Here is a 24,240-nt window from a genome sequence, read left to right as displayed (position 1 = left end):
GCCACCTGGATGTTGCGGCTCTTCTTTTCACTTCTAGTACACTTCCAACCAATCTCTGCTTTTACTAGTTTCAATTAGGTCTGTCACTTACAGCGCAGGAGTCCTAACTGATACAGAAGTCCTAAGTGATTAAAAATAAAAAATCCACTGTGGGGCCTGGGGATATGGCTCAGCAGTTAAATGTGCTTACTCGCAAAGCCTGATGGCTTTGGTTTGACACCCCAGTACCAAGGTAAATCCAGCTGCACAAAGTGGCACACATGTCTGGAGTTTGTTTACCGTGGCAGGAAGCCCTGGTGTACCTACACACGCACTCTCTCTCTCAAATCAAGTCAAATAAAGAAATAATCCATTGAGCAGTTAAAGGTGCATGCTTGAAAGGCTTGCTGGCCCAAGTTTAATCCCTCGTACCCGCATAAGGCCGACAAAGCACAACATGGCACACGTATCTAGAGTTCATTTGCAGAGGCAAAAGACCCTATTATTTTTTAAGAAAAAAAAAAAAAGGAATCCCAAACTAGCCAGTTAGAAATATACAGAAACTTTTTTTTAAATAAATGCAATGAAAAAAAAAAATTTTAAGACTTTAATTTTGGTTTAAGAAACTCATTTGAGATTATTGGCTGAATACTGATATTTACGTTCTTACTAAAAGTCCTCAGATATAACATTTTACTGGAAGGATGGAAGGAAGGAAGGAGAAGAGAAGGGAAGGGAAGGGAAACAAAAGGAAAGGAAAGAAGGAATTACAAATACATACATCATGAATTAAAACATCAGAAGTATACACAAGGTGCCAACTTACTGCCAAATGCTGCCTGGAAATAAGGTGAGATATAAGAGTGCTGTATGGGGCGGGGGAGGGACTGGAGAGATGGCTTAGTGATTAAGCACTCGCCTGTGAAGCCTAAGGACCCTGGTTCGAGGCTCAATTCCCCAGGACCCATGTTAGCCAGAAGCACAAGGGGGCGCACACATCTGGAGTTCATTTGCAGTGCCTGGAAGCCCTGGCGCACCCATTCATATTCTCTCTCTCTCTCTCTCTCTCTCTCTCTCTCTCTCTCTCTCTCTCTCTCTCTGCCTCTTTCTCTCTCTGTCTGTAGCTCTCAAATAAATAAATAAAATAAACAACAAAAAAAAAGAGTACTGTATGGGGCTGGAGAGATGGCTCAGCAATTAACGGTGCTTGCTTGCAATGCCTGATGGCCTGGGTTTGATTCCCCAGTACCCATGTAAAGCCAGATGCATAGAGTGCCACATGTATCTGGCTTTCACTTACAGAAGAAGTAGGAAGTCCTGGCTCCCACACTCTCCTCTCTCTCCCCTTCTGTGTGTGTATTTGTGTGTGTGTGTGACTTCTTTCTGTCTCAAGTAAATAAAATTTTTAAATAAAATAATACTGTAGACAGAGAAGTAATGCTAGGGCCTGAGGTTATTAAGAAGCAAAACAAAAATCCTATAATCTAGTTTTAGGTACTGTGGTAGTTAGAATGAAATGTCCTGCACAGGCTCATGTGTTGTGAATATGGGATCCCCAGCTGGTGACAATTTAGGAAAGCTGTGGGGCCTTTGGGAGATGGGAGGACATTGCTGGGATTTTATAGTCCAGCCTAGCTTGCCAGTGCTAGCCAGTTTACTCTCTCCCTCCCTGCTGCTGTGGAGATGGGATGCCCAGCTGTCTGCTCTGCCATTCTTCCCTCTTCCCCCGCCCCCACACACCATGATGAAACTTCTTGAAACTGTAAGCCAGAAATAAACCCTTTTCTCCCATCTGCTGTTCTGGTCAGGTGTTTTTCACAGCAATGAGATGGTAACTGCTACAGAAAAATTGGTACAAGAAGTGCAGGTGTTGTTGTGAGGAACCTTACCATGTGCAATTTTTAGTCTTTTGGAACTAGTTTGAAGAAGGAATGTGTAGGGATATGGACTAGAGAAGCCTTGCAATCCTATAAGCAGAGCCTAATGGGTCATCCTAGTGGGAATTTGGAAGACCAGAAAGCCAACAGAAGCATGGACTGTGGAGTCTTGACTCATAAGGTTTCAGCGGGGCAAAGGGCTTTATCTGGAACTGAGCCAGCGGCAATTCCTGTGATATTCTGGCTGCATTCTAACCCTGTCCTAAGAACTCAAAGTTGAATTTAAAAGCAATTGACTGGTGTGTTTGACACCAGTCCAGAGCAGAAGGGGATGAAAGATAATAAAGTTTGGCAAGAATGAAATATGAGCAAATAAAAATGTTTAGACCCTAGCAAAAGCAGCTATGTTTAGAGAAGGAGCCCAGAGCTGGCCAGTCCAAGGTGAACATCAGAGACCTAGCCCCAGAGTGCAGCGAGGTGAGCCAGCTTCTGGAGGCCCTACAGTGAGAAGGATAAGAACTCGTAATATTGAGATTTCCAGAGCAAACCTTCTCCTCTCCTCTACATAGAAATGACTGAACTCTTCTCCAATTCAGTGAGGAATTCCTAAGGTTTCCCAATACATTCCTTTACTTCTTCCTTCTTTTTTGTTTTTTTACTGTCTTCAGTTAGGCCAGGGAGCAACTTTCTTGTTTACCACCAAGAACGTGACATTGACTAACTATGTTCCTTTTCCATCACCCTCCCCAACATCCAGTTCTGGCCCTGGGTAACACATCTGCATTAGCTACTTTAACTGTGGGTGGCTGCATTTCATGGACAGGAGTCTGTGACTATAAAGAAAGGAGAGGGCTGGCTGAGTTTTGGCATCCTTCACTATTTCCTCGCTGTGGGCTGAATGTGGCTGATTCGGCTTCAAGCTCCTGCTGCCATACCTTCCTCCCATGATGGGCTGTGACCTGGGACTGTACACTGAAATAAACTCTTGCTCTCTTAAACTTATTTGTGTTTGGCATGTTCTCCCGGCAATGAGAAGGTAGCTAATACAATGACTTTTCTTGTGGCTGTGATAGAAATACCTAAGAGAAGCAACTTCAGGGAAGAGGTATTTGCTTTGGCTCATAGATAGGGAGACTATTGCCCATGGTAGTGAGGAAAGCGAGATGTAAGGGCAGGCATGAGGAATGCATGGTGGCGGGAGCATGCACTGGGACGCCTCACATCTCAGCAGGCCAGGATCAGGAAGCAGAGAGCAAGGAATGCTAGGACTCATTTGACATTTTTGCTCTCTGTATTCAGTCTAAGCCCTCCCCACCCCAGCCTGTAAGATGGAGAAACCCACATTCAAGGTGATTCTGGTCTCCTCAGTCAATCCTCTGTGGAAATGTTCTCACAGATATGTCCAGCCGTGAGATTCATTATCCTTGCCTGTCACTTTTTAGGAAAAAAACAACTGCTCATGTAAGAACATTTGGCTCAGGGTTCTCTAACTGCCAATGCCTTCAGAGGTCAGAGAGGTAAAGTAAATGGGGGGAACAGTAAGCTTGATCGCACTGGATACCCCAACAAAGATAATTAGTTAAGATGGCAATGCCACTCAGTACTACAGCACTTACCTAGCATGTGTGAGTTTGATCTCCACTACTGAAAATAAATACTGTGTAATTCCAACAAAATTCATGGGCTAGGACTACCTCCTGAGCCACCTATTAACAGCCTAGCTTGCTATTAGTTTAAATTACATATAACCCTATGGTATAAGACTCCTAAAATTCAATTTTCTTTCAATCACTTGAGAAGGATTCTTGGAAAGTAAAATTTCCCACTCTCCTTTAGCAGAAACCTCCACAGGAAAACTAATGGGTCCAGCGTGGGCTATCTAGAGACCCAGATGCTGATTTCAAAGAAGCTTATCAGCCCTGGGAGATTGTTGTGTGGGTCTGTGGTTTGTGGTAAATGAGCAGGCTCCTGTTTCTTACTGTGTATCATAGAACAAAGAGCCCATCTCCTCAGAAACACAAGGAGAGCAGAGTATCACAGCTCAGATGAAAACTCAAGGGCCCTCCACCCTTCACAGCCTCCCTGTGAACTATGAGGCCCCAGTTCTCTCCACAGGCTAAAAAGGAAATCCAATTCTATTCCAGAAAACTGACAAGACATTCTTCTCTTTAAAGAAAATGGATTGCACAAATTGCACACCATACCTAAAATCTCTACCACTGGTTGTTGAAAAACACTAGAGCCTCCATTAGCAGTCCTCTGCCCACAAAATACTCTCTGAGAAACTAACTGTGGGGTTCTGATGGAGTACAGAGCTTTGATTCCTGATGAAGGCACATCAAAGTTGTAATAATAGAAAAAAAACAGCTTTTAAAAATGAAACTAAGCAACAGCTCTTTACACCCACATATTGCTGGAGCTCATTCAATTACCCTCCACCATTGATTTTGTTTAAAATGAAAAGGTCTGGCTTCCTGGGGACACTGGGAGAGGATGGATTCATGCTGCTCCCTGATGGACAGAAGTATAGGCACATATGCAAAAATTCAAGGGCTTGGAAATGACTGCTGAGCTCTGCTTCTCAAGGGACTCAAAACCACTTTCAAGTATTATTTTAGAGAAGATAAGAACTTTTGAAGCAGTTGGAAGGATCAGGGGCATACTACGCTGGTGCTGGTTCTCCTTGCTGACAGCCATAAGATAAGAAAAGCAAGAGGAGGGTGAGGAGATGAGAGAAAGACCACATTTGTCATATGGTTTCAGAAGAGGAGGAAAGAGCTCCCTCTACCCTCCACCCTCCACCCCCACACACATTGTTCCAAAAGATCTGTAACTAACCAGCCAAGCCAACACATTGCTGGGTTCTGTAGCTCAGTGACTCAGAAGTCACTTTTCAAGCCAACATATTAAATGTCAAGGAATATATTACTGATAAGACAGAAGGAAGCTTGGCCCTGAGTAAGTGTCCCCTGAACAAATGAAACTTACATGTTAAAAGTCTCTTAGGTGGACTATCAACCTCTAAGATAGCACATGCATCCAAGAGCTGTGTAAGACGCCTAAGTCAAGGAGACCCATGTCTAATCTTCTATAACTCCTACCGCCCCCCCCAAAACAAACTTTACCTATATGAATCTACTTAAGAAGACAAACAAGGGGCTAGAGGTATGGCTTAGTGGTTAAGGCGCTGGCCTGCAAAGCCTAAGGACACAGGTTCTATTCCCCAGTACCCATGTAATGCCAGGTGCACAAGGTAGCACATACGTCTGGAGTTCATTTGCAGTGGCTACAGGTCCTGGTGTGCCCTTATTCTCATTCCCACCCTTCCTTTTTTTCTCTCTCTCAAATAAATAAAATAGGAAAAATTTAAAAACAAAAGCAAATAAAATCAGAAGCACACATCAAAATAAAAATGTTTGGGCTGATGAGATGGCTTAGCAGTTAAGCGCTTGCCTGTGAAGACTAAAGACCCCGGTTCGAGGCTTGATTTCCCAGGACCCACGTTAGCCAGATGCACAAGGGGGCGCACGCGTCTGGAGTTCGTTTGCAGTGGCTGGAGGCCCTGGCACGCCCATTCTCTCTCTCTCTCTCTCTCTCTCTCTCTCTCTCTCTCTCTCCCTCTTTCTCACTGTGTCTGTTGCTGACAAATAAGTAAATTAAAATTAAAAAAACATGATTACAGTGTTTTTAAAATATTCTACTTATTTATTTGAAAGGAGTGAGATGAAGAGCTAGACTGTGCACACCAGGACTAATTGCTGCTGTAAATGCACTCCAGATGCATGCACCACTTTGTACCCCTGGCTTTACATGGATACTAGAGACTTGAACCTGGGCTGAACCTAGGCAGGCAGGCTTTTGCAAGCAAGCGCCTTTAACCACTGAGCCATCTCTCCAGCCCTACAGTGATGCTTTTATGCATGTTTAGTGTGCAAAGTGTAGAGATCAAGCACTCTAATGAAATATTTACATTCTGCATGACACAAGAATGTCTGGAGTCCAGGATGGTCCCAGGCCGTGTTTCTCCATAACCTATCACTTGGTCTCAGCTCCCGGTGCTCCAGGATTAGAACTTCTGATGCATAAGAGGACTTATGCTATTTAGAGCTTGCTGTATTAGTTGGTGAAAGAAAAGGAGGAAGGAAGAGGAAAAGAATGATATGAGGATTACACTTCTCTCTCTTTTCAAAATTTTTTTTTAAATTTTTTTTTTTTTATTTATTTGCGAGTGACAGACACAGAGAGAAAGACAGATAGAGGGAGAGAGAGAGAATGGGCACGCCAGGGCTTCAGCCTCTGCAAACGAACTCCAGACGCGTGCGCCCCCTTGTGCATCTGGCTAACGTGGGACCTGGGGAACCGAGCCTCGAACCGGGGTCCTTAGGCTTCACAGGCAAGCGCTTAACCGCTAAGCCATCTCTCCAGCCCTCTTTTCAAAATATTTTTATTTATTTGTAAGCATAGAGAAGCAGAGAAAGAGAGAGTAGGGGAGAGGAAGAGAAAAAGGGTACAAAAGCCACCAGCTGCCACAAACAAACTCCAGATGCACGCACCACTTTGTGCATCTGGCTTTACATGGGTACTGGAGAATCAAACTCGGATCGTTAGGCTTTCCAGGCAAGTGCCTTAACTGTTGAACTATCTCTCCAGTCCACTTCTCTCTTTTTTAATAGCACATCATTTTTTTCAGAGCAGCATGAACTATAATTAAGGTGGTAATATATCTGCTGGATTTTTGTACCTCTTACACCTGCCAAAAAAAAAAAAAAAAAAAGCATGGAAACATTGCGACCCAATTCCTGCAGGTTTTCATCCACCCTGAAAAATGCATCTCAAAAGATAATTGTTAGGACTGGAGAGTTTAGACGCTTGCTTGTAAAGCCTAAAGGCTCAGGTTTGATACCCCAGTACCCAAGTAAAGCCAGATGCACAAAGTGACGCATGCATCTGGAGTTCATTTGCAGCAGGAGGAAGCCCAGGAGTTCGTTCTTGTTCTCTCTCTCTCTCTGATTACAAATAAATAAATATATAAGAAAAATCAAATGGAACTTGCTGTCCCTTACCAATCTGGTCAGTGACTAGGGAAAAGGAACCAAGAACCTCATATAAGTGTACATTAATATTTTCAACAAGGGCTGGATAAATGGCATAGTGGTTAAGGCATTTGCCTGTGAAGCCAAAGGACCCAGGTTCAATTCCCCAGGACCCATGTAAACCAGATGCACAAGGGGAACATGCATCTGGAGTTTGTTTGCAGTGGCTAGAGGCCCCGGCATGCTCATTTTCTCTCTCTCTATCTCTCTCTCTGCTTGCAAATAAATAAATAAAATTTAAAAAACATTTTCAACAAGTAATATTAAAATCAAATGAAGGGAGGTTAATAAATACTAACTACCTACACAAGACCATCATAATAGGAGGAAAAGATCATGACATAAAAATAAAAGAGAGGGCTGGAGAGATGGCTTAGCGGTTAAGCGCTTGCCTGTGAAGCCTAAGGACCCCGGTTCGAGGCTCAGTTCCCCAGGTCCCACGTTAGCCAGATGCACAAGGGGGTGCACACGTCTGGAGTTCGTTTGCAGAGGCTGGAAGCCCTGGCGCGCCCATTCTCTCTCTCTCCCTCTATCTGTCTTTCTCTCTCTGTCTGTCGCTCTCAAATAAATAAATAAAAAATTTTAAAAAAATAAAATAAAATAAAAGAGAGACTGATTGAGGGGGAGGAGCTATGATGGAGAGTGGCGTTTCAAAGGGGAAAGTTGGGGAAGGGAAGGAATTACTATGGGATATTGCTTATAATCATGGAAGTTGTCAATAAAAAATAAATAAATTTAAAAAGTAAACAAACAAAAAATAAAAAATAAAAATAAATACCTTCCAGACTTTATTTCAGTTACTTAATGGTGCATTCAACTTACATCATGTTGGTGTGAGCTTCAAAAGAAACAAGATTTGTCCCCAGAGAGATGTAGGACACGGAGCTCTGTTCTCAGGACTGAAGAGGCAGATCAGAAAACTGGTCTTTCCAGTTTTGAGAAATATTTTAACTTAACTATGAAATACCGGTGAAATGACACAAATTCAAGATCCTCCCCCATGCTGGAACATGGTGACGTTAGATATATATACCCTGAAAATAAATAGCTACAGGGAAGGAAAACCAGGGAAAAAATTTTTTCATAAGAGCCTAATAATGTAATGCTTTTATAATAGTAATCAGCCTGCTTACTCCTGCCTGACATATTTGTAAGGAAGCTCTTTTAACTGCTGAGCCATCTCCCCAGCACTTTTCTTATGGATATGTAATAAAAGCATTTAGAGTTATTCATGACAGACTAAAGCAGTAAGAACATGGTTCTTGGGCTGGGGAGATGGCTTAGCAGTTAAGCGCTTGCCTGTGAAGCCTGAGGACCCCGGTTCGAGGCTCAGTTCCCCAGGACCCACGTTAGCCAGATGCACAAGGGGGCACATGCGTCTGGAGTTTGCAGTGGCTGGAAGCCCTGACGTGCCCATTCTCTCCCTCCCTCCCTCTCTCTCTCTCTCTCTCTCTCTCTCTCTCTCTCTCTCTCTACCTGTTGCTCTCAAATAAATAAATAAAGACAAACAAAAATTTTAAAAAAAAGAATATGGTTCTTTTACTTGGTAATCCACAGTAACCTTATACTAGGGTTCACTGTGGAAAGTGGCATCCGTCCCACCTGAGAGGAATCATTCCATTGAGGTGCATACCAGGCCTCCAGATGAACAAAGCAACTCACAGAAGGTGTTGATTGCTGTTGCCATCCCAGACCCGGGAGAGATCAGCATGGAAACAGGCCTATTTTCTCAATGAACCTTGACTGGATGTTCAGGGATGGACAGGACCTGAAGCTGCCTGGAAGCAGGACACCGGTGTGCAGTAAAGGAAGTGGCATACACCAAAAGGATGGGAATAAGTTATGAGAAATTATATTTGTTAAAAATATTTTTTTATTTATTTGCAAGCAGAAAGACGGAAAGAGAGAGAGAGAGAGAGCGCGCATGCACAGAGGAGGGAGAGAATGGGTATGCTAGGGCCTCTAGTCACTGAAAACAAACTCCAGGTGCATGCGCCACTTTGTGTTTCTGGCTTTATTTGGGAACTGGGGAATCGAACCTGGGTTCTTAGGCTTTGCAGGCAACTGTTTTACCCACTGAGCAATCTCTCTAGCCCTACTAGAAATTATATTTAGCTGGGCATGGTGGTGCACACATTTAATCCCAGAGTTCAGGAGGCAGAGGTAAAAGGATTGCCATGAGTTTGAGGTCACCCCGAGACTACATAGTGAATTCCATGTCAGCCTGGGCTAGAGCGTGACCCTACCTCAAAAAACAAATAAATCAAAAGAAAAGAAAAGAAAGAAATTATATTTGAGGAATGGCTGCAGCTAACGGGCTGGAACAACCTAGCGAAATTAAAGCCACTGTTATTCCATGTTCAACATGCTAGGTGGCATGCTAAAATTTTGCTTTTTGTTTTCTTCCTTTTGGTTTTGTTTCCTTTCCTGCGGTGCTCACATACCAGTTTCCTGTCCTTGTTCCCTATACTCACTCCCTAGTTAATCTCACAAAGCTTCACAAGTTTAGTGTCCCAAGCCCCTGCTTCAACTTGGACATGGCCTGCAAGCCCCAGAATCACACATGCAACTATCTATTTGACATGGTCACGGGAAGGTCTAAAAGCTATTTCAAACTTTAGTTAGCTGGAGCCAGTACCTCCTTCCTGTTCATCTACCCAAAGCAAAGCAAACAGAAATTGCCTGCTCTTCCCGTACCTTCAAGATACATCCTGTGATCCACTGCCTTCCACCTCCACATCTCCCACCCAGCCCGTTTTCAGCCCAGATTTCTGCTCCAGCTTGCTAGAGGGATGGAGGTGAGCTTGAAGCCATCTGTAAAACAGGCTCAGGGACCAACACCGTTTTCTGAAGTGGAGGTAAAGATTTAAGAGGAGTTCTTAGACAGGTAACAGCTGAAACAACAGATGTTGACAGTGAAGCTGAAAGGAAAAGTACAAAGTAGGGTAAAAAGTATCAAGGACATTTGAGGACCTCCACAGAGAGGCAAATGAAAGTTGAACTTTTAAAAATATTTATTTAAGAGAGACAAGGAGAGAGAGACAGTGAACATGAATGAATGCATACCACTAAAGATGAACTCCAGACGCGGTGGGTCCACCACTTTGTGCTTCTGGGTATGTTTTTTATTTTTTTATTTTTTATTTTTTAATAAATAGGATTTTTTTAAAATTATTTATTTATTTATTTGAGAGCCACAGACACTGAGAGAAAGACAGATAGAGGAAAAGAGAGAGAATGGGCGCGCCAGGGCTTCCAGCCTCTGCAAACGAACTCCAGACGCGTGCGCCCCCTTGTGCATCTGGCTAACGTGGGACCTGGGGAACCGAGCCTCGAACCGGGGTCCTTAGGCTTCACAGGCAAGCGCTTAACAGCTAAGCCATCTCTCCAGCCCTGTTTTTTATTTTTATTTTGTGTGGTTGTGTGGGGGTTGGGGGACAGCTGCTGGTAAATTGAACAGGCAGGCTTTGCAGGTAAGTGCTTTTAACTGTCCAGCCATTTCTCCAGCCCAGAAGTCAATCTCTTAAACGTCAAGCCCGCACTCCAATGTCCTCTACTTATTCTCCGTTTCGGACTCTTCCTTCAGCAGATTCCAGTCCTGTAGGCACTGTTACACCACTGCACCCCACCACTACCACAACTTTGAACTCTTCTTGTGCCCCAGCACCCCAAGATCCAGTGTAGCTCTTGGCCACAGTTGTTAAATGCTTAACACTATCATGGGGCAACGTGAGAAGGAAGAGGTTCTTCCTTCTAGAAGAGCTAATTAAGTCTGTACATAGGAGCTACATTTCTGAGACAGAAAACAGTTCACACGGGAAAAGAACACTGTCGGCAACCGCGGTGTGGGAAGACAGCGCTCCAGGTCTGAAGAGGAAATGGGGAAGGAAAGTAGTGAAAAAAATGGTGGGGGAATTTAAAAAGTAGATTAGGTTCTGGGGAGATGGCTTAGCAGTTCACGGTGCTTGCTTGCAAAGGCTTCTGGCCTTCCCATTCTTAGTACTCATGTGAGGCCAGATGTGCAAAATAGTGTGTGCATCTGGAGTTTGTTTGAAGCAGTCAGAGGCCCTGGTATACCCAAAGGTACCCTTCCCTCTCTCTGTCTCTCCCTCCTTCCTTCCCCTCCCCCTCCTCTTTCTCTCAAATAAAGGAAAGAACACAATGTCAAAAATTTAAAAGTAGGTTAGAGTTACCCATACACACACACACACACACACACAGAGAGAGAGAGAGAGAGAGAGGGAGAGAGAGATAGAGAGAGATAGAGAGAGAGAGATAGAGAGAGAGAGAGAGGGAGGGAGGGAGAAGGGGGTTAGGACCAAAAGAAAGGGACAGATCAGGCAGGCGTAGTGGATTCAGTTCTCAGTCATCTCACTCTTAAGTACCATGTAAATGATGAACTCCAAAAAAGGGAGGGAGGGGAGGCCAGAGGCTTAACAATCAGAGGTTAAAATCTGCCTACTCAATGAGGTGTAAGGCAAGAAGCTAATGAGGCAGGAAGAGCAACCCCATTCTTGGGTCCTTGAGGATCCAATTATTTTCCCATTAAGCGGTGCTGGGGGCTCGACTTCTCACCTTGCGCCAGCCAATCACCCTGTCAACGCCTGGGGAGGGGATGGGGGCAATTCCGCTGGGAGATCTCTGGGATTTCACCACAGTGAAGGCAGTGGACCAGCCATCCACGGTGGCTACGCCCCCGGCTTGGTCCAGGCCGCCTGGGGGAAACTGGGTGGTACCAAGGAGAAGGTGTCACTTAATGGCCACTGTGCCTCCTTTCTTTCCCTATCCTGCCGGTCCTTCGCTCTGTGTCTAGAGGCGGGCAACCCCCACAGCGGATGTTCCGCAAGTGCTGGCTGAGCGCTGGGTGAACTCTGCTCCGTCCCTCTTCCTATCCTACGTGGCACGGGACCGAAGGGACCTGGGAGGGCTCCAGGAGGCCGCCAGGTAGCAAGAAGAGGAAAGCTTTGGGGTGCCACGGATGGGGGGACTGCAGGGGCACGGGGCTCCACCCCAGAGTGCCAAGGCCCGAGTGAGTTCTCTCGGTTTACCACTGACCTTCCAGCGGGGGCGCCCACGCGGGGCGCAGCAGCTGGGCTGGGGCGTGCGGTTCCCCGCGACCCCCGGCGGCGCCCGGCGCCCGCTGCGCACGTAGGTCACCTGGCGGCGGCTGGCGCGGCGCGCGGGGCCGGGCGTGGGCGCGGGGGGCGCGGGGGGCGCGGGCGGCGGGGCGCGGCGGGCCGGGACTCCGGGGTCGGCGCGCCGCAGCTCCGCGCACAGCCGCAGGCCCAGCAGCAGCGCGGCGCCCAGCAGCCAGCGAGGCCGGGAGCCGCAACCCCGCGCCCGCGGCCTCTCCCTGCCCATGGCCGGTACCCGCCGGGCGGCTCCCGGGATCCCGTCCCTCTGGGCTCGATCCGACGACTGGGGGGAACTCCCTCCGCGGACCGGGGCGCGGGCTCGGACCGCCTCCCTCCGGGGAGGCCCGGCGTAACCTTATCCTGCCCTGCTGCAGGGGCGGTGGGCCAGACCCAGGATGCCTGGCTGGTTGAACGGGGGTCACCCAGGAAGTCCCCCAGCATTCCCCAGAGCCTGGAGGAGGAGGACAGAGCCAGGGCTGCTTGGCTGGCTGAACTGGGGTCACTCAGGAGCCCCCCCCACACACCGACTCCCCAAAGCCAGCGCATGGAGTCCTGACTTCATTTTCTGATGTTAGCATTATTGCGAACCCTGGGGAAGAGGGAAGAGGGTAGGTGAGGGTAGGTTCTGACTGTAAAGCAGTGTGTGCCATTAAGCACGATATAAAAATAAATCATACTTATGCGCCGGTTTACAACTTCTCTCCCTCAAGAAATAAGAGGAAGAGAGAATCGCACTTGATGCAGGAGAATCAAATTAAGAGTTATTCCGTTTCTAAATTCTGCCTGAAGCCAACCCGTGCTTTCTCTCGGTGTTATGAAACGTGTGGGGGTGGAGAGGGAGAGGGAAAAGCCAGCGAAGACATCTGACAGAACAGAAGTTACCATGGCATGATGTAAATCAAATTAATTTAGCTCCAAACACACACCTCCCTGCTGTCTTGCAGAGATACAGAGGGACAAATTTATCTTTGGGCAAAATGCTCCCCAGCTGGTATTCCCATCATCACCTTGACCTTAATTAATCAGACTGCTTCAGAGCCAGAAGCCCCGGGGTTGGCCGTTCCAATTTCCATTGTTGGTTTTCCACCACCGGTTTGTGTTAGTTTGAATGCTAAGTTTACGTAAGTTTTGATTGACTAGGTAGAGTCTCACTCTCGGGTCCAGGCTGATCTGGAACTTACTCTGTAGCATCAGGCTGGCCTCGAACTCACAGCAACCCTCTGGCCTCAGCCTCCTGAGTGCTGGGATCAAAGCTGTGTGCCACCAAGCCTGGTTTCCCTCCCCCCAAAACCATGACCAAATCTCTTCACTTGGGTGTTTTATGGGTGCATTATTCATTCTTCTGTGCAGGCTGTCCCTGCAAACCCCTTCTTTTCTCCCCTTAGCCTGCAACATGGACAAATGAAAACCAGTCTGGAGCCCCAGACCGTCCCCATTTGAATTTTGGAAAATTTCTAAAGAGAGCTTTCCTCTCTGAAATTCTCTTCCCTTCCTGGCAGAGGAAAGACCCAATTTATTCTTTGTCACGGGACAGAGCACTTACCCTGTTCTTCTACATATAAAAAACCCTGCCCAACCCAATGGAGTCCATTCCCAGCCACAGCAGGTCTGCAGGCTCCTGAAGGCTTCATTATAGCTTTCTGTTCTTTCGTTTTTTCTTTTAGACAGACAGATATAGCCGCCTCCACCCACCCTGAAAAATTGCAGATGAACTTTGTTTTAAATACATTTTTCTTCACACAAACTATAAGGGGAAGCCTCCCGCCCTATATTTACTTGAACTGTGATTGAATCAGGCCCCTCCCATTCAGCAATGTGACGTATCTGACAAGCCCTTAACCTTTCTGTTTTGGGTTTCCTGTGGGACAGGATATGGTGGGATTACCAATATTTCATAAGGACTGAATACTGAAATTAGTGGCATTGTGTAAAGATTATGACACCATAATGCTGAGAATGCAACATACCAAAACCTTGGGGACAGATAAAGACAGTCCTAAGAGGGAAATTGAAGTGCCTACATTAAGAAATTAAAGAGTTGGGCTGGAGAGCTGGCTTAGCGGTTAAGCGCTTGCCTGTGAAGCCTAAGGACCCCGGTTCGAGGCTCAGTTCCCCAGGTCCCACGTTAGCCAGATGCACAAGGGGGCGCACGCGTCTGGAGTTCGTTTGCAGAGGCTGGAAGCCCTGGTGCGCCCATTCTCTCTCTCTCCCTCTATCTGTCTTTCTCTCTGTGTCTGTCGCTTTCAAATAATAATAATAATAAATAAAAGTTTAAAAAAAATATTAAAAAAATAAATAAATAAAAAAGAAATTAAAGAGTTCACAAGTAGCCGTGTGTGGTGGCACACACCTTTAATCCAGTACTCAGGAGGCAGAGGTAGGAGGATCACTGTGAGTTCGAGACCACCCTGAGACTACAGAGTGAATTCCAGGTCAGCCTGAGCTAGAGTGAGACCCTACCTCGAAAAACAAACAAAAAAAAGAGTTCACAAGTAAACAACTTAATGCTTCACCTTAAAGCCTTGGCAAAAGAAGAAACAGGAAGAAATAATCAAGATTAAGGCAGAAATAAATAAAAAAAATACAAAGAATCAATGAGAGTGGGTTCTTTGAAAGAATAAACAAGATTGATAAACCCTTCACATATTTGACCCAAAGAAAAGAGAGAATAGACACAAATTAAAAAAATTAGAGATGAAAAAGATCCCAAAGAAATTCATAAACTCATAAGGACAAACTTTAAGAACATATATGCCACTGAGTCTGAAAATCTGAAAGAAATGTGTGATTTCCTTGAGTTATATGACCTACCAAAATAAAAACAATATGAGATTAACAACTTAAATAGACCCATAACAAGTATGGAGATCCAAGCACTTATAAACAATCCTTGAACCAAAAAAAAGCCCAGGCCCAAATGGAATCATTGGTGAATTTTACCAGACATTCACGGAAGAACTAACACCAATGTTTCTCAAACTTTTCTATAAAATAGAAAAGGAAGGAATACTACCAAGTTCCTCCCATGAAGCCAGCATAACCCTGATATCAAAGTCAGACAAAGAACAATGAAAATAATTTATGAACCAATTTTCCTTTTGAATGCAGATGCAAAATTTCTCAACAAAATATTGGCAAACAGAATACAAGAATATCAAAAAGATCATTCACCCCAACCAATTAGGCTTTATCCCAGAGATGCAGGGATGGTTTAGCATATACAAATTGATAAAGGTTATACATTATATAAATGGCCTGAAGGACAAAAACCACATGATCATCTCAATAGATGCAGAAAAGGCATTTGATAAAATCCAGCATCTCTTCATGGTAAAAGTCCTACAGAAACTGGGAATAGAAGGAACATATCTCAACATAATAAAGGCTATTTATGACAAACCTACAGCCAACATAATACTAAATGGGGAAAAACTTGAAGCTTTTCCCCTAAAATCAGGAACAAGACAAGGGTGTCCACTGTCCCCACTCTTATTTAATATAGTTCTGGAAGTCTTAAGAGACACTCATAAAAGGGATACAAATTATAAAGGAAGAGATCAAATTATCATTATTTGCAGGTGATATGATTCTATCTATAAAGGACCCTAAAGACTCTACCAGCAAACTGTTAGAGCTGATAAACACTTTTAGCAGTGTAGCAGTATATATACAAAATAAATACACAGAAATCAGTAGCTTTTCTATATACTAACAACAAACATACAGACGATGAAATCCAGGAATCACTCCCATTCACAACTGCCTCAAAGAAGAATAATCAAGTACATTGGAATAAATCTAAACAAGGAAGTGAAGGATCTCTACAATGAAAACTTCAAACACTCAAGCAAGATATTGCAGAAGACATTAGGAAATGCAAAGACACCCCTTGTTCTTGGACTGGAAGAACAAATATTGTGAAAATATCAGTCTTACCAAAGGGTCCATTGGTAGCTGGCAAGGCCAATCTGATCTATCAGTGTCATAGCTGACAAGCATCTTTCATCCATGACTTTTGCTTTTCTCATAGACGTGAACTTGTCTTGGTCATTTCTGTATAGGTTTCAAACATGCAGATAACCATTAACCATTGTATCATATGTGGGTTAATGAAATGTGCAAGTCAGTTAACACAGTATTTTTTTTCAGACTTTTAGCCAACAAAACAAATGAAAAGGTGTTTTGTTGCTAATCTCATAGACACCACACATCTCAATTCACACATGTGCTGTAGTGCAGTGGTTCTCAACCAGGGGTAATTTTGCCTCCTAAGTGAGCATGTGACAATGTCTGAAGACAGTTTTGATTATTAGAGGTTGGGAGAAAGGGAGGATGCTATTGGAACCTAATGGGTAGAGACCAAGAATACTGTGAAACAGTCTCCAGGCAAAGGATAATTGTCCACAATAAAGAATGGGCCCAGGGCTGTAGAGATAGCTCAGTGGTTAAGGCACTTACCTGCAAAGCCTAACTATCTGAGTTCAATTCCCCAGTACCCACATAAAGCTAGATGTCCAAAGTGGCACATGTGTCTGGAGTTCATTTGCAGCAGCTAGAGGCCCTGGTGTGCCCATTCTTCCCCCTCCCCTTTTCTCTCCTTGTAAATAAATAAATCAAGTTATTTAAAAAGAATAAATAAATAAAATTAGTTGTGCATCCTAGTAGTTTACAATATGGCATTCCAGGACATGGCTAGTAAAATGAGTACTCTGGTGAAGCAGCCAGCTTAACGCATCTGTAATCCTCCATAGTTCCTATCTTAGGGGAGCAAGAGTACCTCATCTGTAGTAGTCACATCCCCTTACCCCACAGATTTCATCCAACCCCAAATGGCTAGTACTGAGCTCTATGCACAAGCATTGCGATCCCACCATGATCAGTCTGATGACTGACATGTCTACTGATGGTTGAAGTGCACGTCATGTTTTCAGATGGAAACGTTGAACACAGTGGTGGCTCATTCATACGCTATCAAACAGTATGAAATTTAAAACTTGTGAACTATTTATTTGTGGAAACTTCCATTTAATATTTTTACCCCTCAGTTATCCTGAGGTACGTGAAACTATCCTTGGGTAAGTAAAATCATAGTGCTTGGGACTGTACAGGGGGTTCAGTGGTTAAGGGGCTTGCTTGCAGGGCCTGACAGCCTGGATCCAATTCCTTAGTACCCACATAGAGTCAGATGCACTTAGTGGTGCATGTGTCTAGGGTTTGGTTGCAGTGTCAGGAGACCCTGGTTGGTTTCTTTCTATCTCTGCTTGCAAATAAATAATAAATGAAAATATGTTTTGAGGGCTGGAGAGATGGCTTAGTGGTTAAGCGCTTGCCTGTGAAGCCTAAGGATCCCGGTTCGAGGCTCGATTCTCCAGGACCCACGTTAGCCAGATGCACAAGGAGGCGCACGCATCTGGAGTTCTTTAGCAGTGGCCGGAGGCCCTGGCGTACCCATTCTGTCTCTCTATCTGCCTCTTTCTCTCTCTGTGTCACTTTCAAATAAATAAAAATAAACAAAAATATTTTTAAAAATATGTTTTGAAAATGTCGTACTTATTTAGTCAGAGCACTTCAATGGAATTTTTTTTGTTTGGTTTTTCAAGGTAGGGTCTCACTCTAGCCCAGGCTGACCTGTATTTCACTCTGTAGTCCCAGACTGCTTGCACTCATACCCATCCTCCTACCTCTGCCTCCCAAGTGCTCAGATTAAAGGCGTGATCCACAATGCCCAGCTATAGCATCTTTTTTTTTTTTTTTTTGAAATAGGGTCTCACTCTAGCCCAGGCTGACCTGGAATTCACCATATAGTCTCAGGGTGGCCTCGAACTCACAGCAATCCTCCTACCACTGCCTCCCAAGTGCTGGGATTAAAGGTGTGCACCACCACGCCCAGCTGCAATAGTTTAAAAAGTATTTCATTTTTATTTACTTATTTGAAGGTGGGGAGAAAGAGGCAGAGAGAGAGAGAGAGAGAGAGAAGAGGCACACCAGGACCTCCAGCCACTGCAAATGAATTCCAAACATATGCACCATCTTGTGCATCTGGCTTACATGGATACTGGGGAATTGAACCTGGGTCCTTAGGCTTTGCAGGCAAACACCTTAACTGCTAAGCCATCTCTCCAACCCCTGCAATAGTTTTTGGGGTTTTTTAATGCAATAGCTTAATTGACAGAAGTTATTGGACATTTAACTTGTTCATCCCACCTGTCTGTATTTTGTACCTTTTGACCTTTTTCTCCCATTTCCTTTCCCTCTTTCTACCAGTAATACCACTATTTACACCATCAATTCAGTCCTATATTTTCCTTTTCTATCCACTTATTGACAAACATTTCCATTTCTTGGCCATTATGAAAAAAATACTGTAATTGACATGTAAATACAAATATCTTTACAAGTGGTGGTTTCATCTTCTTTGAGTATGTGCCCAGAAGAGGAATTGCTGGATTGCATGACAACTCTTCTTTAGGGGCCTACACCCTATTTCCCACAATGCATGGGCCAATCTTCATCCCCATCCACAATATTGAGTTCCCACACTTTCACTAATACTTGCTATAAACAATTGTCTCTTGTATATTTTTTAATAGTTTTATGTTTATTTATTTATTTGAGAGAGAGAGAGAGCTACAGAAACAGGCAGGTAGAGATAAAGAGAGAATGGGCACACCAGGGCGTCCAGCCACTGCAAACGTACTCCAGATGTGTGCGCCCCCTTGTGCATCTGGTTTACGTGGGGTCCTGGGGAGTCAAACTTAGGTCCTTTGGTTTTGCAGGCGAGTGCCTTAACAGCTAAGCAATCTTTTCAGCCCCATCTCTTGTAGTTTTACAAAAACTGTCCTGTGGGTAAGAAATGGTACCTCATGGTGGTTTGGCTTGCCTTTCCCTGATTACTACCTACTGCAATACTGTTTTAGTGACCAGTCCTTCCTTGTGGAACCGTTAAAACATTTCCAAATTTCTGCTGTTATAGAAAATGCTGTGCAGTATTTTTGCAGCTAAATCTGTTGGAGCCTGAGAGAAAAAGGAAGTCAAAAACAATTCCAAAATTTTCTTTTTCCCAAAGTAACATTAAGAATGGAATTGCCGGGGGCTGGAGAAATGGCTTAGCGGTTAAGCGCTTGCCTGTGAAGCCTAAGGACTCCAGTTCGAGGCTCGGTTCCCCAGGACCCACGTTAGCCAGATGCACAAAGGGGCGCACGCATCTGGAATTCGTCTGCAGTGGCTGGAAGCCCTGGCGCGCCCATTCTCTCTCTCTGCCTCGTTCTCTGTCTGTCGCTCTCAAATAAATAAATAAAAATAAACCAAAAAATTAAAAAAAAAAAAGAATGGAATTGCCGAGCCGGGCGTGGTGGTGCACGCCTTTAATCTCAGCACTCAGGAGGCAGAGATAGGGGGATCACCGTGAGTTTGAGGCCACCCTGAGGCTCCATAGTGAATTCCAGGTCAGCCTGGGCTACAGCGAGACCCTACCTCGAAAAAAAAAAATGAAATTGCCATTAACTGAGGAGGCAAAGATCAAAGGAAGAGTATCTGGGGAAAGAAAGTCAAGAATTGGATTTTGATGATTACATAAAGTCTGGGAAGCCTGCGTAGACATCTGAGTGAGGCTGAAGAGTGTATAGTTGAGTTTAAAAGACTAAAATTCGCAGAAAAGAAAGATAAATAAATAAATAAATAAATAAAAGAAAAAAAATTTTTAAAAAGACTAAAATTCAGGCCGGGTGTGGTGGCACATGCCTTTAATCCCAGCACTTGGGAGGCAGAGGTAGGAGGATTGCCATGAGTTCGAGGCCACCCTGAGACTACATAGTGAATTCCAGATCAGCCTGAGCTAGATTGAGACCCTACCTTGGGGAGGGTTGGGACTAAGAGACTAAAATTCGGAAACTGCCTGGGGAGATGTTTGAAAGTCCTGGCCTGCTTGCATGAGAGAGCCTCTCAGACTCTTTTGAACCCCACCCCTCGGCTGTGCACCCCCAGTGCGGGTATGGACCTACCATCTGTGGACTGCTTTATTCTGCGCCCCTGGGACGCTTCTCAAGCTTAGAGATGGAGGTCTTACCTCGTGTCACCCCTCCCCCAGGTCTGGCATTGGCTGGGTCTCAACCATGTGTCAGCAATTGTTGACAATGAGAGGTCAGAAGCCGGGCAGCACATTTCTTCCAGCTAGGCCATCTCTACCAAGAAAGAACCACTCCAAGCTCAGACGGTAGCTCACACACTGCGGCTCCAGACGGCCGCTCCTTAGCATGCCAGGACCTTGGAAGAATCCCAAAACATGGAAGATGCTGGAAATAAAAATGACTAAGGTCAAAGATACAGTTCTGAGAACAAGAGGGCCTGGACAGGGTGGAAACCATGATGGCCAGTGACTCCGAGGTCAGCCTGTGACCCTGACAGGAAGTTCTTCAGACAAAATACGGTGCGCGCGTGCGCGCGCGCACACACACACACACACACACACACACACACACACACACTTTTCCTGGATGTATTCTGGAAATACATCTCAGGCACTGTTAGAAAGGCTTATTTACACATCTTAGCTCCCACAAGGAGACATTCCTAGATTTTGCAACAATAAAGACGTGTAGGTGAGGATATTTTTTTCCCTACTTCAAAGTGATCCGGTTTCCCAGGACCACTTGGGGAGCATTTCCCTCACGCATCCACCAAACAGCTTATCATCATGACACATGCCAGAAATAATCTCCCAGCTACGGAACACTTTGAAGTAAAAAGAAAGAAAATCCCCATTGAAACTTTCCCAAATTCAAGGGTTTGCAAAACAGTCTAAGGTCAGACCAGATCACCAGGAAAACTGACAGGATAAAATGAGGCACAGCGTGTCCAAAGGCAAAAATCTAGGGCTCTGACTTTTCAACTCGGCTTATGAGTATAATAAAAATCCTGAGGTCAAAAGCCACTTTGCTTTCTCGTCACATTACAGCGATAGCCCTAGGGAGAGCTTAAGAACGATATGATTTTCAGATCAAAACACAGAGGCTCTCAAACCAAAATGTGCATGAGAATGACTCCCTCCTGGAGTTGCCCAACTGTAGCTTTTAAAGCCCAGCCTGACAGAAGGGGGAGGATCACTGTGATTTTTTTTCTCAATTTTTATTAACATTTTCCATGATTATAAAAAGTATCCCATGGTAATACCCTCCCTCCCCCGCCCCCACTTTCCCCTTTGAAATTCCATTCTCCATCATATCCCCTCCCCATCTCAATCAGTCTCTCTTCTATTTTGATGTCATGATCTTTTCCTCCTCTTATGATGGTCTTGTGTAGGTAGTGTCAGGCACTATGAGGTCATGGATATCCAGGCCATTTTATGTCTGGAGGGAGCACGTTGTAAGGAGCCCTACCCTGCCTTTGGCTCTTACATTCTTTCCACCACCTCTTCCGCATTAGATCCTGAGCCTTGGAAGGTGGGATCGAGATGTTACTCAGTCACTTCTTTCCAGCACTATGATACCTTCTGAGTCATCCCAAAGTCACTGTAATTTTTGAGGCGAGCCTGAGACTGCGTAGTGACCTTCCATGTCAGTCTGGGCTAGAGTGAGACCCTACCTCGGAAAAAAAAAAAAAACAATAAACCAAACAAAAACAAAAGAAGTCCTGCCCCACCATGCCATCATGATCATCAAGGTTTTGGCATTGTGGTTCCCCACTATGGTGATGGGTGTGGGTGGGACAAATTACCACAATGTGCCCTTGTATCCATGAGTGTAAATGTTCTCCTTTGAGCCCTTAAGTACAGCGACTAACAGAATATCCAGCATTAATGAGAAGATCATGATCAGAAGGTTAGGAGCATTCCTTGCAGCCTTGTCTTCTCTTCTCACCACTTTCATAGGGAGGTGGAGTCAGGGCAAGGATACAGTAACTTCCTCCTTGCCTCTTTTTCCCTTGGCTCGCTTTCCCCTTGCAATTTGCTCTGGAAGTGTTGACGAGCTATGAAGTAAGGAAGTTGCTGCTGTGGCTCCCATAGATATCTCAAGAGCAGAATCTGCTCCTCAGCCACACGAGGTCTCTAAATTGCCCTGGCACCAGGGCTAGAATGTGATGCCCTTCAATTCACAAGCTACCTTACCCTAAGGGCCTGAAAAATAGCTGTTATAGTTACCTTCTCGTTACTGGGATAAAGCACCCGACCAAATGCAGCTGATGGGAGGAAAGGACTTATTTTGGCTTTGAGTGTCAGGGGGAAGCTTCATGATGACAGAGGAAAGTATGGCATGAGCACAGGCTGGACATCACCTCTGCCACCCCAGGTGAAAAATAACAGCAGGAGAGTGAGCCCAACTCTGGCATTGGGGAGCTGGCTATGAAACCTATAAGGCCACCAACAATCACACACGTCCTCCAGCAAGGCTCCACCTTCCAAGTTGCCATCAGCTGAGGACCAAGCATTCAGAACACATGAGTTTGTAGGAGATAATCTGATTCAAAAAATCATAATTGGTGTAATTAAAATAACTCCTTGGAGCTGGAGAAGTGAATCAAAGGTACTTGTTTGCAAAGCCTGATGGCCAGGGTTCAGTTCCCCAGTGCCTATGGAATGCCAGATGCATAAAGTGGCACATGTTTCTAGAGTCCTTAGCATGCCCATCCCCCCTTCTCAAATGATTACTTAAAAAAAAACACGTCAAGGGCTGGAGAGATGGCTTAGCGGTTAAGCGCTTGCCTGTGAAGCCTAAGGACCCCGGTTCGAGGCTCAGTTCCCCAGGTCCCACGTTAGCCAGATGCCCAAGGGGGCACACGCGTCTGGAGTTTGTTTACAGAGGCTGGAAGCCCTGGTGTGCCCATTCTCTCTCTCTCCCTCTATCTGTCTTTCTCTCTGTGTCTGTCGCCCTCAAATAAATAAATAAATAATTTAAAAAAAAAAACTTCAAGGAGTTACTGGGTGAGTAAGTGGGTTCAGACACTTGAAGACCTAATAGGAGTGTGCTGGCACGCAGCGCAACGGTGTGGACTGCGTTGTGGATGGTGTGCCCTACAAATCAGAAAGGACATTTGTTTGTTTGCATCTGGGGGCAGTTTATGTTCCCTTTTCCCCTGCCTTCATCCCGGAGTGTTTAGGACTTTTCTTTCTAGGTCTCAACTGGTCTGAAATAAGAAGAGAGTGTTTGGGATGATTCAAAAGTCAACATAGTGCCGAGAAGAAGTGACAGAGGAGTGTTCAGCCCTGAGACTTCTCTGTCACACCCTCCAAGGCTCAGGGTCCATTGTGGAAGAGGTGGCAGAAAGAATGCAAGAGCCAAAGGAAGGGTAGGACTGCTTACAATGCAATCTTCCAGACACAAAAAGACCTTGATATTCATGACATCACAGTGCCTGATACTACCTACACAAGACCATCATAATAGGAGGAAAAGATCATGACATCGATAGAGAAAAGAGACTGATTGGAAAGAAGGGATTCAATGGACAGTGGATTTGAGAGGGGGAGGATGAGGTAGCAGTGGGAATTATGGTTTAGTGTCTATACGTATGGACACTGTCAATAAAAAGTTTTAAAAAGGGTGGGGCTGGAGAGATGGCTTAGTGGTTAAGGTGCTTGCCTGCAAAGCCAAAGGACTTCTGTTCAATTCCCCAGGACCCACATAAGCCAGGTACATGCATCTGGAGTTCATTTGCTGTGGCTGGAAACCCTGGCGTGCTCATTCTCTCCCTCTCTCTCTCTCTCTCTCTCAAATAAATAAATAAAAATTATTCTCCTTAGAACCTAACAAGCCAGGGGGTGTCTCTCCAAGGTGCCTGTTATTTCAGAGAAATTACACTGATCCTGCCCTAACCCATGGGTGCTTCCTTCCCTTTCCCCCTGGATCTGCACTATTGTAAAGCAGTTCTTTCTCCTCCTTTTATTTCTGTCTCTCCCCAGTTGCTGTGTGCCCTGCGACAACACCACCAGTCTCTCCTTTGCCTTTCCCCTCCTGCTTGCCATACTTGCAAATCCCACCGTTCCTCTGGAAAGCACTTAGAGCTCCGAGTCCCCTTCACCTGCCCCTCAGAATAGCTTTGGCCCTGACCACTTGCCTGCACTGAGTTTGCACCTTCACTGCCAGATGCAAACTGAGTGGCAGCCCACATCCTCTGGAATTTTCCTAATGCTAACAACTGCTGAGAGTGCATCCCCCCCAAAGG

The 24,240-nt window shown here is 45.1% G+C and overlaps 1 protein-coding gene across 1 annotated transcript in view; it reads right to left on the bottom strand.

Moving 5' to 3' along the window:
• Mettl24 (methyltransferase like 24) overlaps positions 1 to 12,310 on the bottom strand; it is a 161,886-nt gene extending 149,576 nt beyond the window's left edge. Inside the window, exon 1 of the mRNA XM_004660674.3 lies at positions 12,005 to 12,310. Coding sequence (XP_004660731.3) covers positions 12,005 to 12,310 — 306 coding nt within the window. The remainder of the gene's footprint in view (positions 1 to 12,004) is intronic.
• Between the last annotated feature and the right edge of the window lie 11,930 nt (positions 12,311 to 24,240).

The sequence above is a fragment of the Jaculus jaculus genome, chromosome 7 (assembly GCF_020740685.1).
Source record: "Jaculus jaculus isolate mJacJac1 chromosome 7, mJacJac1.mat.Y.cur, whole genome shotgun sequence".
Lineage (NCBI taxonomy): Eukaryota > Metazoa > Chordata > Mammalia > Rodentia > Dipodidae > Jaculus > Jaculus jaculus.
Note: the sequence above shows the minus strand (reverse complement) of the source record. Positions and strands in the feature narration are given on the sequence as shown.